This window comes from Pristiophorus japonicus, chromosome 1 (genome assembly GCF_044704955.1).
Source record: "Pristiophorus japonicus isolate sPriJap1 chromosome 1, sPriJap1.hap1, whole genome shotgun sequence".
Taxonomy (NCBI): domain Eukaryota; kingdom Metazoa; phylum Chordata; class Chondrichthyes; family Pristiophoridae; genus Pristiophorus; species Pristiophorus japonicus.
The window spans coordinates 404582416-404594927 of NC_091977.1; the positions used below are offsets into that span (position 1 = coordinate 404582416).

At 44.8% G+C, this 12512-nt stretch overlaps 1 protein-coding gene across 2 annotated transcripts in view; it reads left to right on the top strand.

Annotated features, from left to right (window-relative positions):
• Positions 1–12512, top strand: part of ttpa (tocopherol (alpha) transfer protein) — a 95820-nt gene that overhangs the window by 59922 nt on the left and 23386 nt on the right. For both annotated transcript variants that reach the window (XM_070875536.1, XM_070875542.1), the window contains exon 3: positions 681–874. In XM_070875536.1, the coding sequence (XP_070731637.1) occupies positions 681–874 (194 nt within the window). The remainder of the gene's footprint in view (positions 1–680; positions 875–12512) is intronic.

Consider the following 12512-nt stretch of genomic DNA (forward strand, 5'->3'; position numbering starts at 1 on the left):
CCGACTCACCCGTCAGCCCTTCTGTGTTTCTTTCACATGGTCTGGGCTGCCATCATGCAGCCCGGCACTCCATTTGTGTGCCAGACAGTGGCCTTGGCATCATGCCACCCTGGTGGCCCAGTGGAGGCCATCAAAGGCCCGATGGAGTGGGCAGCGGCCCTCCCCTTTAACAGAAGGGGCAGGACATTGAAACATGTCAGCGCTACGCAAAGCAGTCGTGTCGCGCCCCCGAACCCGCCCCAACAGGGGCGGGATTTCCGGGCCAGGTGCAGAAAGTCCCGCCCTGACTCTGTTACCATCCCCAAACAGGGCACTGGGGAAATTCGCCCCCTTAATATTCCCAGTTACAATGTCTTCAGGAGAGATGGAGGGCAAAAAAGGGCAGTGCTTGTGAAGAATTCTATCACAGTACTGGAATGTAAGGATGTCCTGGGGTTACATCAAAACAGAATGTGTATGGATAGAGTTAAGAAATAGGAAGGAAAATGTATAATTCTCGGTGAAAGTTACAGATCATCAAACAATGGAGATGAAATAGATGGGGAAATCTGCAGACAGTTCAGCGAGATATGAAAGAACATAAGGGCAAAAATATTGGGTGAATTTAACTGTCCCATGAGAGGTTGCAATAGGGTAATTGACTGCTATTTTATCATTGACTTGAGTGCTTATTTTTCCAGGACACTGGGACCCCAAGCTTTTTTCAGCCTATGAAGTGTTTCGTGTCAGTCTCATTACATCAGAACTAATTGTGAAGGAGGTGAAAACCCAGAAATATGGTGTGAAGGTTATCTTCGATCTTTGTGACTGGCGATTTGCTCACGCTTTGCAAATCAATCCAACAATTGCCAAAAAAATTGCCGCAGTGGTTGTAGTAAGTCTTTCATCTTCAATTCACTCAGAAATCAAATCTGCTTTTAAAAAAACAGCCGTGTAAATTTGCAAACCTTATCGGCAATAGTCTCACTCTCCACCACTGCTTACCCAGTGTCACCACATCCAAGTCAACTGTCCCACCATTGCCACACCCTGCAGGCCCTCACTCCTGTACTCCTTTCTCAATCCAACCGCACTCCAGGACTCCTCCTCGTACTGCCATAACCTGATATTCCCATTCCATGCAGCAGCATGCAGAATTCCTCCTGTTACAACCTCATTTCCAATTAATTTCAAAAAGCTGGAGAAGATTAAAAGCTTCTTTGGTAAAGTTTTATATTTAATCTATCACCAAGTTATATCTGAGAGAGAGAGGTGGTTACAAGACCTGTGGTTTCTTCTGTCTATACTGAGAATTCAAAACAACCATATGATCTCCTGTCGCATTGCCAATAGAGGGTGAAAACAAAGTAAATTCTCTGAAACTGGAGGAATAAGAATAAAATACAATATATTAAACATAAGCTAGATGATACAATATGATATAATATACATGAAAATAATATAATAATTATAATATCCATAATATAATAAAACTATAACATTAAATATAAAATAGTGTACAATATATTAAAGGTATCATACTTAATATATAGAATGTATAAAAAAACTAATGCCATCATTAAAAGTATAAACTTTAATTAAAGAAAAATTGAAATGAGAAGCTTTTATAACTTGTCTCGAGGAGGCCCTTGGCATAAAACTATGGAAGATGTTTTAAAGTGCATGATCCACTTAGAAAACCTGAAAAGAGTTTAAATGTAATATGGCGAGTAAAGAGATCAGTCTATCTATCAAATATATACATTTATGGAATGATAAAGTATGTGAGCATGTATGTTCAATTGGGATGGAGTGAGCCACTCTAACACTGAAAGTCTTCTGTTTGAATCCATTTTCTCAGCCCGACTGGAAAATAAATTGTGAGGGAGTATTGGGCAACCTTGTGGGGAGCAGCAATGGTGTTGGAGGGCCAATCCTGAAAGATGCTCTTAAGAATCCTTGGAACAGAAAAGGTTAAGAGGAGATTTGATAGAGGTGTTCAAAATCTTGGAGGGTGTTAGTAAATAAGGAGAGACTGCTTCCTGCAGCAGAAGGGTCGGTAACCAGGCGACAAAGATTTAAGGTAATTGGCAAAAGAACCAGAAATACGGAAAAAGAAAATTTATGCAGCGTGTTGTTATGATCTGGAATGCACTGCTGATAGAGTGGTGGAAGCAGATTCAATAATAATTTTCAAATGGGAATTGGATAAATACTTGAAAAGGAAAATTTTGCTGGGCTATGGGGAAAGAGCAGGGGAGTGGGACTAATTGGATAGCTCTTCCAAGGAGCCAGCACATGCTCAGTGGACTGAATGGCTTCCTTCTGTGCCGTATCATTCTATGATTCCAGGCACAACAGCAGGGAGCAGTGATGGGAGCTGGAAGCCTAAGGGGAGTTGCAACGATGCCAGAGGCCCAAAATTGACTGGCCAAGATGGGAGGCAGAAGCACATGACAAGAGGCGGGAGAGAAATGATGGCCTAGATGGCTGAAAGATGACCGTTGGGACTAGACACATGGGCACTGAGCAGGTGACAGAAAGTGGCAGGAAAAGCAGTGGAAGAGAACTGGCTGGAGGTGAATGAGGGCAAATGGTGGCACGTTAGAGGTGGAGAACTGGCCTGAGATCGATGGGGGTAAAACACAGAGGCCTGACAGTTCATGAAGTGAATGGAGAGGGTTTTTGTGAGGATGGGAGGACAGCAAGACTGTTGGGAGAAAGCACTGGAACAGGCAGAGCAGGGCAGCAGGGCCCCAACCGGGAGTCCTGCTACTCATCTAAAAAAGGAAAGGAGGGGATGGGACATACTGTAAGAAAGTTACAAAACATACTTAAATATAAAATTAAAGCAGCATATTTTTAAAGTTGAAAATTAAGATCAAAACCAACTTACCTGAGAACAAAAAACACTTTAAAAAAAATGGCATCCAGCTGGCAGAACCATTTCTGAAATTTGCTCCTGAATGATGCTCTCTGACACCGCCGCGTGGCCAGAGTGTGAAAATGCAGGCAGATCTAAATCTAAAGGTATTCCCGCGGCTGCCACATTAAAGACATCACCAGACGTGCATGCAATCAACATTGAAAAACACATAGGTATGGTTGAGATGGAATTTTTGAATGGAAAGCTGACAGGACATACAATTTTAATAATATATATGATAATTTAAAGAAAATGTATTTATTTTTCTGTGTAAATTTATAAGCATGTCTTGGTTTAATGCACAAATGTATAGAATTTTCTTTTCCAAATGATTTGAAAATAAGCTGGAAGACGTTATTGACTAAGCCTTTCTGAGTAAAAGTTTAATTGATAAACTACAGTTAACTGCTTATTTTGTTCACTATGGAGAGAGGCCCCAATTTCTTTCTCTGATATTCCATAAATGTGCAGAATAGTGGCATTAGAACTGAAATGTGGGTGGAAATCATATACCATGATGGCCACAATGCAAATAATGCAAATTTCCAACAGTGAAAATGAACAGTGCATGAAACCTTGACTAGAAAGAGGTGGTGATTTCACTCTTGTATGATAATGCAGAGACATTATCTAGACATTAACCATTTTCTGACCTTTATGTTTGAAGTACACTACTTCTTCATTTCAGCAAGATAAGTTGGGTGGCCAGGATTTTTAGGCTGGACCTTTCAATGCAAATCTGTTTAAAGTGTAAGTTTCAGGTGTGCTTTCAATCTGCTTTTTTTGTATTTCTGTTGTTTTTCATCCTGCAACATTTTGTGACCATCTCCATTGCTGTAAGGCATTTGCAGCACAAATGTTGGTGTATTTGTTTTGTTAATGAACTACTCATTGGGGAATTGTGATAATTCCTCTTTGTTTGTGCTATTTGAAGAAAGACAAAGAGGAGGAACAAGGGATGTCAGGTACATCAGATTACATTACAGTAGGACTGCACCATTACCCTCCCACTCATGTGGGTATATAGACTATGAATGGCACATGTGAGGAATAATGTATGTGAAGGCTATAATTCACCAGGGAAGGTACAACAGAGTTGTGTCGCGTACTGCAAAGTGACCTGCAGTCAAACTTCAGGCCAGGCACAGCACTGCAATGGTAGACAAGGCTGTTGAGTCCCTAGATGCTCTAACAATGACTCACGAGGCAATATGTTGTACTTGAACTGTAGTGACCTTAGTCCTTTATTTGTTAACTGCAGAGTGAGGATCAGACCGGGTGGCCTGCTTTTTATACTAGGCCAGGAACACCTGTACAGGTAACCTACAAGTCTCCCACTGCTATGCCCTCTGGTGACACACCTTGTGACAGTACCAACCGTAGCCATGTAGGATACATGATGTCACCGCCGCCACTCCCCCCCCCACCCGCTAAGCCTTTAGTGCAAATCGCCTCTGCCTTGATTGTGCTCTGGGCTTAGCTCTATCTGGACTCTATCTGATTGACCCTTGGCAGGTCGTTTCGATCTTGGGTGAGTGGTTGGTGCAGTAGAGTGCTGGTGGTTGCTGTTTGTGTGTGTGTCCCTGACCACTCCATTGTCTTTCTCCCCCACCCCACCCGCCACATATAGATTATGCCAGAGGCTCATTGCATTCATATACATTCAAGTTCAGAAAAACAAGGTTGCATTACATTTGTGGTTCCATTGTGAGGCAAATACGTTAGACTGATGAGATACATTATCAATGCGGTGACCGGTGCTTAAGGACAAACTAGTTCCAGAACTGCTGGATGGTGTCCCGGCAGTCTCGTGGCAGTGGGAACCCGGTTGGCTCAAGTTGCCTGCTCTTGGGTCTGTTGCCGTGGTTCCTAGCATCGGGCAGGTTCACAGATGCCTGTGACCTCACTGTCCTTTCTTTGCGCCCAGGGTCGCTGCTGCTCCCTGAGGAGCTGTCGTCTAGCAGTGCACAGGGAACTGCTGACTCGCTAGCCTAGGCGTTGTTTGGTTTGGGATCCTGGCTGGTCCCGGTCCCCTTTGGGGGAACTGTAGCGGGTGACCCTTCGTTTACGGGTATGGCCTTGGTGGCGATGGAATCTGGGGATTGCGCCTTAGTACAGTCTGCTCCTTCAGGCTCGTGGCGGTTGGTGCCATCGGGTGCCTGAAAGGTGGAGCCAATCAGGGGCAGGGTATCGAAACCAATGCCGTTGCCCTGCTGAGGTTGCTTGCTCTGCAGTTCTGTGTGTTGGCTGCTTGTGGCCACACTCCATAGTACATAACTCTGGTCCCCAGGACGCAGGCTACAGCATTGGGTAGCTCGCTGGACCTGTGTGCTCCCGATGGGTGTCTGCCCGCTGCATTGGCTGCGTGCAGTTGAAATCCTACATCGCACAACTTTTCATTACTTATGATGGACACTCTGTGGGTCCGATCATGATTGCGTGACTTTTCTTCGCTGGTTGCATGTGCACAATTCAGATCATCAATTACACATTTTACATGATCGCACGACTTTTCCTTGCTTATTGCATGTACACAACTCTGATCGTCAGTTACACATTTTGTCTCTAACTTACAGTTGCTATTACATTGCTTGAGTGAGTGGAGCTGTCCCTTTAATTGTAGTGGGTTGCAGGCCTCCTTTAAGAGAGTCTTGCTTTCTTTACCCCAATCCTCTTCCCCATTTGGTGCCACGTGTTGCTCCATCAGCACAGCACCTCATGGTCTAGCACGGCCATCTTTTTCTTCAGCGCCTCATCTCGTGGTTTGGGCGCCATCTTTCCTCCATCCACGATGTCGACTGCGGTGATCCTCTTCTCCCCTGGTTCTGCCACCGAAGCTGGGAAGTCACCTTTCGATCCGATTTTCTTCCTCTGGAGTCCTGCCACTGGAGCCTGGAAGGTGCGTTCGAGTCGTCTCAGCTGGATCATCTCCACGCAGTCATGCTGAGCGGTCTGTGTCTCGGGTGCCGTGCTGGTCTGCTCTCTGGTGCCGGGTCCACCCTCAAATGAGGGCTTGCTGTGCCTCCGAACACTGAGGACGTCGATCGCTGAGGGTTCAAGTCTTCCCACTTCCAATGGATCTTCTCCATCCACCTTCTGCCGAGCAGCGTTGGTCCATCACCTGCAACAATCCACAGAGGTAACTTGTGCACCGTGCCATCATGGAGTACCTTTACATTCGCACTACCAGCGACTGGGATAAGTTCATCGGTGTAGGTGCGCAGCTTTGCCTGAACTGGGACCAAACTTGGGTTGTTCAGCTTGATTGTTCCATAGCCTCTCAAAGGCTTCTTGATTCATTACTGACTGGCTCGCCCCCATGTCCACTTCCCTGAAGACTGGAACGCCATCTATCTCGACTTCCATCTTCAGCGGGGAACACTCGATGGTGCAGGTAAACATGCTATATACCTCATCATGTGGCTGAGCTGCCTCTCTGCTTTTAGTTTCATAATCCATGCTGGATTCATGGCCATCTGCAGACTCTTCATCAACACAGCGAGTCATATTTCTCTTACACATTCACTGGAGATGGCCCTTTGTGCTGCAGCCTTTGCATACATAGTCTTTAAAACGGCACTGGTAAGCCCTGTGATTCCTTCCACAACGCCAGCATGGAGCTATTCGATTAGCCCCCCTCGGCGGAGTCTGAGTTAAGGGACTTGGGGGCCTGTTCTCTCTACAGTCCAGTCTCTAAACGGCGCCACTCTGTGCACAGTACCTGCTGAGTTTGAGTCTTGAGGGTGAGACATCTGCCTAGAGCTGCAGGTTGAGGTCATGAATGCCTGGCTCTCGGAGATGGCCTTCTGCAGTGTGACTGTGGTGTCCGCCAACAGTAGCTTATGAAGAAGGCCCTCGTGGCCAATTCCAATGACAAAAATGTCCTGCAGCGCTTCGTTGAGGTGGTTGCCGAACTTGCACGGTGCTGCCAGCCTCCTGAGGTCTGCGGCATATTTCACAATTACCTGGCCTTCGGGCCATCGATGGGTATAGAACCGGTAGTGACCTTAGTCCTTTATTTGTTAAATTCAGAGTGAGGATTACGCATGGTAGCCTGCCTTTTATACTAGGCCAGGCACACCTGTACAGGTAACCTACAAGTCTCCCACTGCTGTGCCCGCTGATGGCACACCTTGTGATAGTGCACACAGTAGCCATGTAGGATACATGACAAAAGCCAAATCAGCTGTGAATATTTTTGTCTCAGGCTAATTTCAGACTACTACTGGGGACAATAGCATTATCAGTCAATCAGCAGTCTGTGTATGTATTAAGCAGGTGACTTATGCATTGGTTGCAGAGCTAGTAACTTAATTACTTTACCCATGCACTTCTGGCAACAACACAGGAGAGCTTTGGGCTTTTTTCAAATGACAGTATTTCCCAAAGACGAGGACATCATTGATTGCCCTATATGTTCCTGCATAAAATAGTGGTCTATTTATGAACTGCAAGAGCGACCACTCCAGCATCCAGCTTGTCTTTGACCATCGACATGTACGCCAATGCCTGTTTTTCAGGCAGCTCTCATCATGTTATTTTAAGGCAATCCAACATGCCCCCATTATTTGACTCAGAAAGGAAAGTGCAAAGTTGTTTCCTGGGAGAAAAGATTAACATTTGCAGCCCTGACATCTCATGGCATCTTTATGGAAAGCACAGGTATAATGAAGTATATGCATATAAGAGGGCCATTATTGAGCTGCCCATAGGCATAGTGAAGAAAAGATGCAGATGTCGAAATAGATATGGAATTGTTGTACAATATAGCCTGGCTGAAATCTTATGCATCATTGTCGTGCTCCATAACTTCACAGTACAAGGAGCAATCAACATGAACCACTCAGAGGATAGCGGTGAACATCAACAAGGCTTGGATGCAGCAGATGAACAACCTTTGCTAACTTCAAGAACAGTTCTCTAGCTTCACATTGAGGAGACCTTCTCATAACAATCTCAATCTTCACTATGCCCTCAATGAATGCACATTTATCTACATTGGTTTCACAGATTTGCCAAACTTACTGGGCCAATAATATGATGGTTAGCATCCAACAAACTGATGCGTGATGGACTTCGATGACCTGTATTATCAGGGGTTGAGTCCTGTATCCAGCTGTGCACCTGTTGCAAGTAATGCAGCATAATGTGGTGAGGATGTGCCTATGAGTATCCTGCTGTTTATCCTCCTCTATCTGCTGCTTCTGGAAGAGGGACCCAGGATCAGAAACATGCGGGACAAGCTGTCTTAGAAACCCAGGACCATTGCAATGTGGTGATTTGACTTACACAATTTTGTCCTACAAGGGGGGAAGAAGAGAACCTGCCTCAACTAGTGGCAGCTGAGGACTCCAGCTATCAGACATTTTATGAGAGTCTGCAAACATTCTGATACCTTGATTGGATGTTTTTTTAACGTATATTTCTTATCACATTTCATGGGCCACTGCAGGTGCTTTGACATTGCAGTGATACAGAGTGTACTGCTAACATATCGGCATGCTTGTGCATTTGGGAAGTAGGTAAGCAGTCACCATACTGTTGCGTATTTCCCCTCTGTGAACAAACTAACAGCGGAGTGCTGTTAAGATACATTGTAAAGCGACGTTATAAATAAATAAATAAAGTGTGAGTACACTTACCTTGGCTACTCTTCAGACACCAGCAAACTTCTTCCTCACTTCTCCCAGCATTTATTTGCTGGTGAGACAGCAGGGCCAATTCAGTTCTCCTGGCAAAAATGCAGCCAGAATCGCCGCACTTCTACAAACTCACATGCACGTAGGGAGAGGAGTTGACCTTGTTGGATTCAGTGATGTCAGCTCACTATAATATTTTGAGTGTGATCCTTGCACATTTTCACGGACACATGGAGTGCAATCAATGGCAGGGGCAAGGTGCTCCTACAGGGCTGCTGCTCCATTTTACGTAACGGGTTGCTTTGGCTGCATTCAACAACAACTTGAATTTGTATAGTGCCTATAACGCAGGAAAATATCCCAAAGTGCTTCATAGAGGCATAATCAGTCTAAAATGGATGCCGAGCCAAAGAAGGAAATACTAGGAAGGGTGACCAAAGCTTGGTCAAAGAAGTGGGTTTTAAGGAGGGTCTTAAAGAAAGATAGGGAGAGGGGTTTAGGGAGGAACTTACAAAGTGTGGGGCATAGGCAGCTGAAGGTACAGTTGCCAATGGTGGGGTGAAAAGTATAGGGCCGAAGCAGATAAAGGCATGACCACAAATGGTGGGACTAAGGAGCGAGGTGATGGACAAGGAAACAAGAGTTGGGGGAACACAGTTCTTGAAGGGTTGTAGGTCATTAGAGATAGGGAGGGGCGAGGCCACAAAGGAATTTAAACACCCCTGTGAGCAGGCGAGGGGGTTTGCTGCTGTGTTGGCGGGGAGATAATAGGTCAGTATATGGGGTGCGCCGAATGTTTGTGGCAGAGGAGCAGCAAGAGATCGTGGCGGAGCTGCGGTGAATGAGGGTATGGGGCACAGAAGAGCCGAGGGCCCAGGGGCAGCATGGGCCAACCCACACACCGATTTGTGTGCGCACTAGGTCCATGCAACAGAGCAGCTTTCCAGTCGTCCTGGTTAATCATTGCCACTGGATAAAGGCCTAGCTCTGTCAAGCCTGTGTGGTGGCTGATGTGCAACGGTCACTACACGTTAAAAAAATCCACACACAGGCATTTTCCATCCCTTCAATTGAGGTTCAGGACTGGAACATCGGGTCCTTCATTGAAATATCTGTGAACCCATGTGGAAGCAAGTCATCCTCGTTCGCGGGACTGACTATGATATGATGATGATGAAGGGAGGGTTGCACAAGAGGCGAGAGTCAGAGTTCTGGGAGTGTTGTAAGACTGGAGAAAGTTACAGAGATGAGGATGAGTGAGGCCGTGGAGGAATGTAAACATGAGGTTGAGAATTTTAAGTGGGAGGTGGTTGAAAACTGCAAGAACAGTATACGGGCAACACAGTTTTGAGCTGAAGCTTACTGAGTGGGACGATATGAGCCTGAGGGCTGAACTGGCCCCTATAACAATAACAGTTTGGATGTTCTGACGAGGAGGTTCAATAGAAGATGGCAAATATATTTAACCCTCCTGTGTGCCTCAGCATATAGCAAGAAAGGCAGGAGATGGCTGATCAAGTGAATAGATCATGGAAATAGAATAGGAAGAAATTCTTAGGCCTGAAAAAGATTGCCAAGATAAGTTTGCCCACAGTTTGACAATTTACGTTAAGTTTATATCCATAATACACAAGCAACATGTCCTGAATGTGGTACAACATCAGCGACAGAGCATGGGGAGCACTGGCATAACCTCTCTCACCTTTACTATCTGCACTTCAATATGCATAATGCTTCAGGTTAAACTTTGCGGCTGGCACTTAAAAGTGCTTCTGTTATCACGCATAACTTGTGTATCTTATGCCACCAAATCAAATGCCACCTGAAACTACTTTCATGTTTATTCATCCATGCACATAAAGTGCTATGTGGGTTGGGCACTTGGCTACCACTTGATGTTCTTCAAATGCTAAAAGCATATACCCATGCTTTGTTTTTAAAGAAGAAGAAAAGGAGGTGGGATAGTGTTACTGGTTAAAGAGGAGATTAACGCAATAGTAAGGAAGGACATTAGCTTGGATGATGTGGAATCTGTATGGGTAGAGCTGCTGAACACCAAAGGGCAGAAAATGCTAGTGAAAGTTGTGTACAAACCACCAAACAGTAGTCGGGAGGTTGGGGATGGCATCAAACAGGAAATTAGGGACTCGTGAATAAGGGTACAGCAGATATCATGGGTGACTTTAATCTACATATAGATTGGGCTAACCAAACTGGTAGCAGTACGATGGAGGAGGATTTCCTGGAGTGCATAAGGGATGGTTTTCGAGACCAATATGTCGAGAAACCAACTAGAGAGCAGGCCATCGTAGATTAGGTGTTGTGTAATGAGAGAGGATTAATTAGCAATCTAGTTGTGCGAGGCCCCTTGGGAAAGAGTGACCATAATATGGTAGAATTCTTCATTAAAATGGAGAGTGACAGTAAATTCAGAGACTAGGGACCTGAACTTAAAGAAAGGTAACTTCGATGGTATGAGACGTGAATTGGCTAGGATAGACTGGCGAATGATACTTAAAGGGCTGACGGTGGATAGGCAATGGCAGACATTTAAAGATCACATGGATGAACTTCAACAATTGTACATCCCTGTCTGGCGTAAAAATAAAAAGGGGAAGGTGGCTCAACCGTGGCTAACAAGGGAAATTAGGGAAAGTGTTAAATCCAAGGAAGAGACATATAAATTGGCCAGAAAAAGTAGCAAACCTGAGGACTGGGAGAAATTTAGAATCCACCAGAGGAGGACTAAGGGGTTAATTAGGAGGAGGAAAATAGAGTACGAGAGTAAGCTTGCAGGGAACATAAAAACTGACAGCAAAAGTTTCTATAGATATGTGAAGAGAAAAAGATTAGTGAAGACTAATGTAGGTCCCTTGCAGTCAGAATCAGGTGAATTCATAATGGGGAACAAGGAAATGGCAGACCAATTGAACAAATACTTTGGTTCTCTCTTCACTAAGGAAGACACAAATAACCTCCCAAAAATACTAGGGGACCGAGGGTCTAGCGAGAAGGAGGAACTGAAGGAAATCCTTATTAGTCAGGAAATTGTATTCGGGAAATTGATGGGATTGAAGGCCGATAAATCCCCAGGGTCTGATAGTCTGCATCCCAGAGTACTTAAGGAAGTGGCCCTAGAAATAGTGGATACATTGGTGGTCATTTTCCAACATTCTATAGACTCTGGATCAGTTCCTATGGATTGGAGGGTAGCTAATGTAACTCCATTTTTGAAAAAGGAGGGAGAGAGAAAACAGGGAATTATAGATCGGTTTGCCTGACATCGGTAGTGGGGAAAATGCTGGAATCAATTATTAAAGATGTAATAGCAGCACATTTGGAAAGCAGTGATAGGATCAGTCCAAGTCAGCATGGAATTATGAAAGAGAAATCATGCTTGAAAAATCTTCTAGAATTTTTTGAGGATGTAACTAGTAGAGTGGACAAGGGAGAACCAGTGGATGTGGTGTATTTGGACTTTCAAAAGGCTTTTGACAAGGTCCCACACAAGAGATTAGTGTGCAAAATTAAAGCACATGGTGTTGGGGGTAATGTATTGACATGGATAGAGAACTGGTTGGCAGACAGGAAGCAAAGAGTAGGAATAAACGGGTCCTTTTCTGAATGGCAGGCAGAGACTAGTGGGGTACCGCAAGGTTCAGTATTGGGACCCCAGCTATTTACAATATACATTAATGATTTAGACAAAGGAATTGAATGTAATATCTCCAAGTTTGCAGATAACACTAAGCTGGGTGGCAGTGTGAGCTGTGAGGGGGATGCTCAGAGTCTGCAGCGTGACTTGGATAGGTTAAGTGAGTGGGCAAATGCATGGCAGATGCAGTATAATGTAGATAAATGTGAGGTTATCCACTTTGGTGACAAAAACAGGAAGGCAGAATATTATCTGAATGGTGACAAATTAGGAAAAGGGGAGGTGCAACAAGATCTGGGTATCATGGTGCATC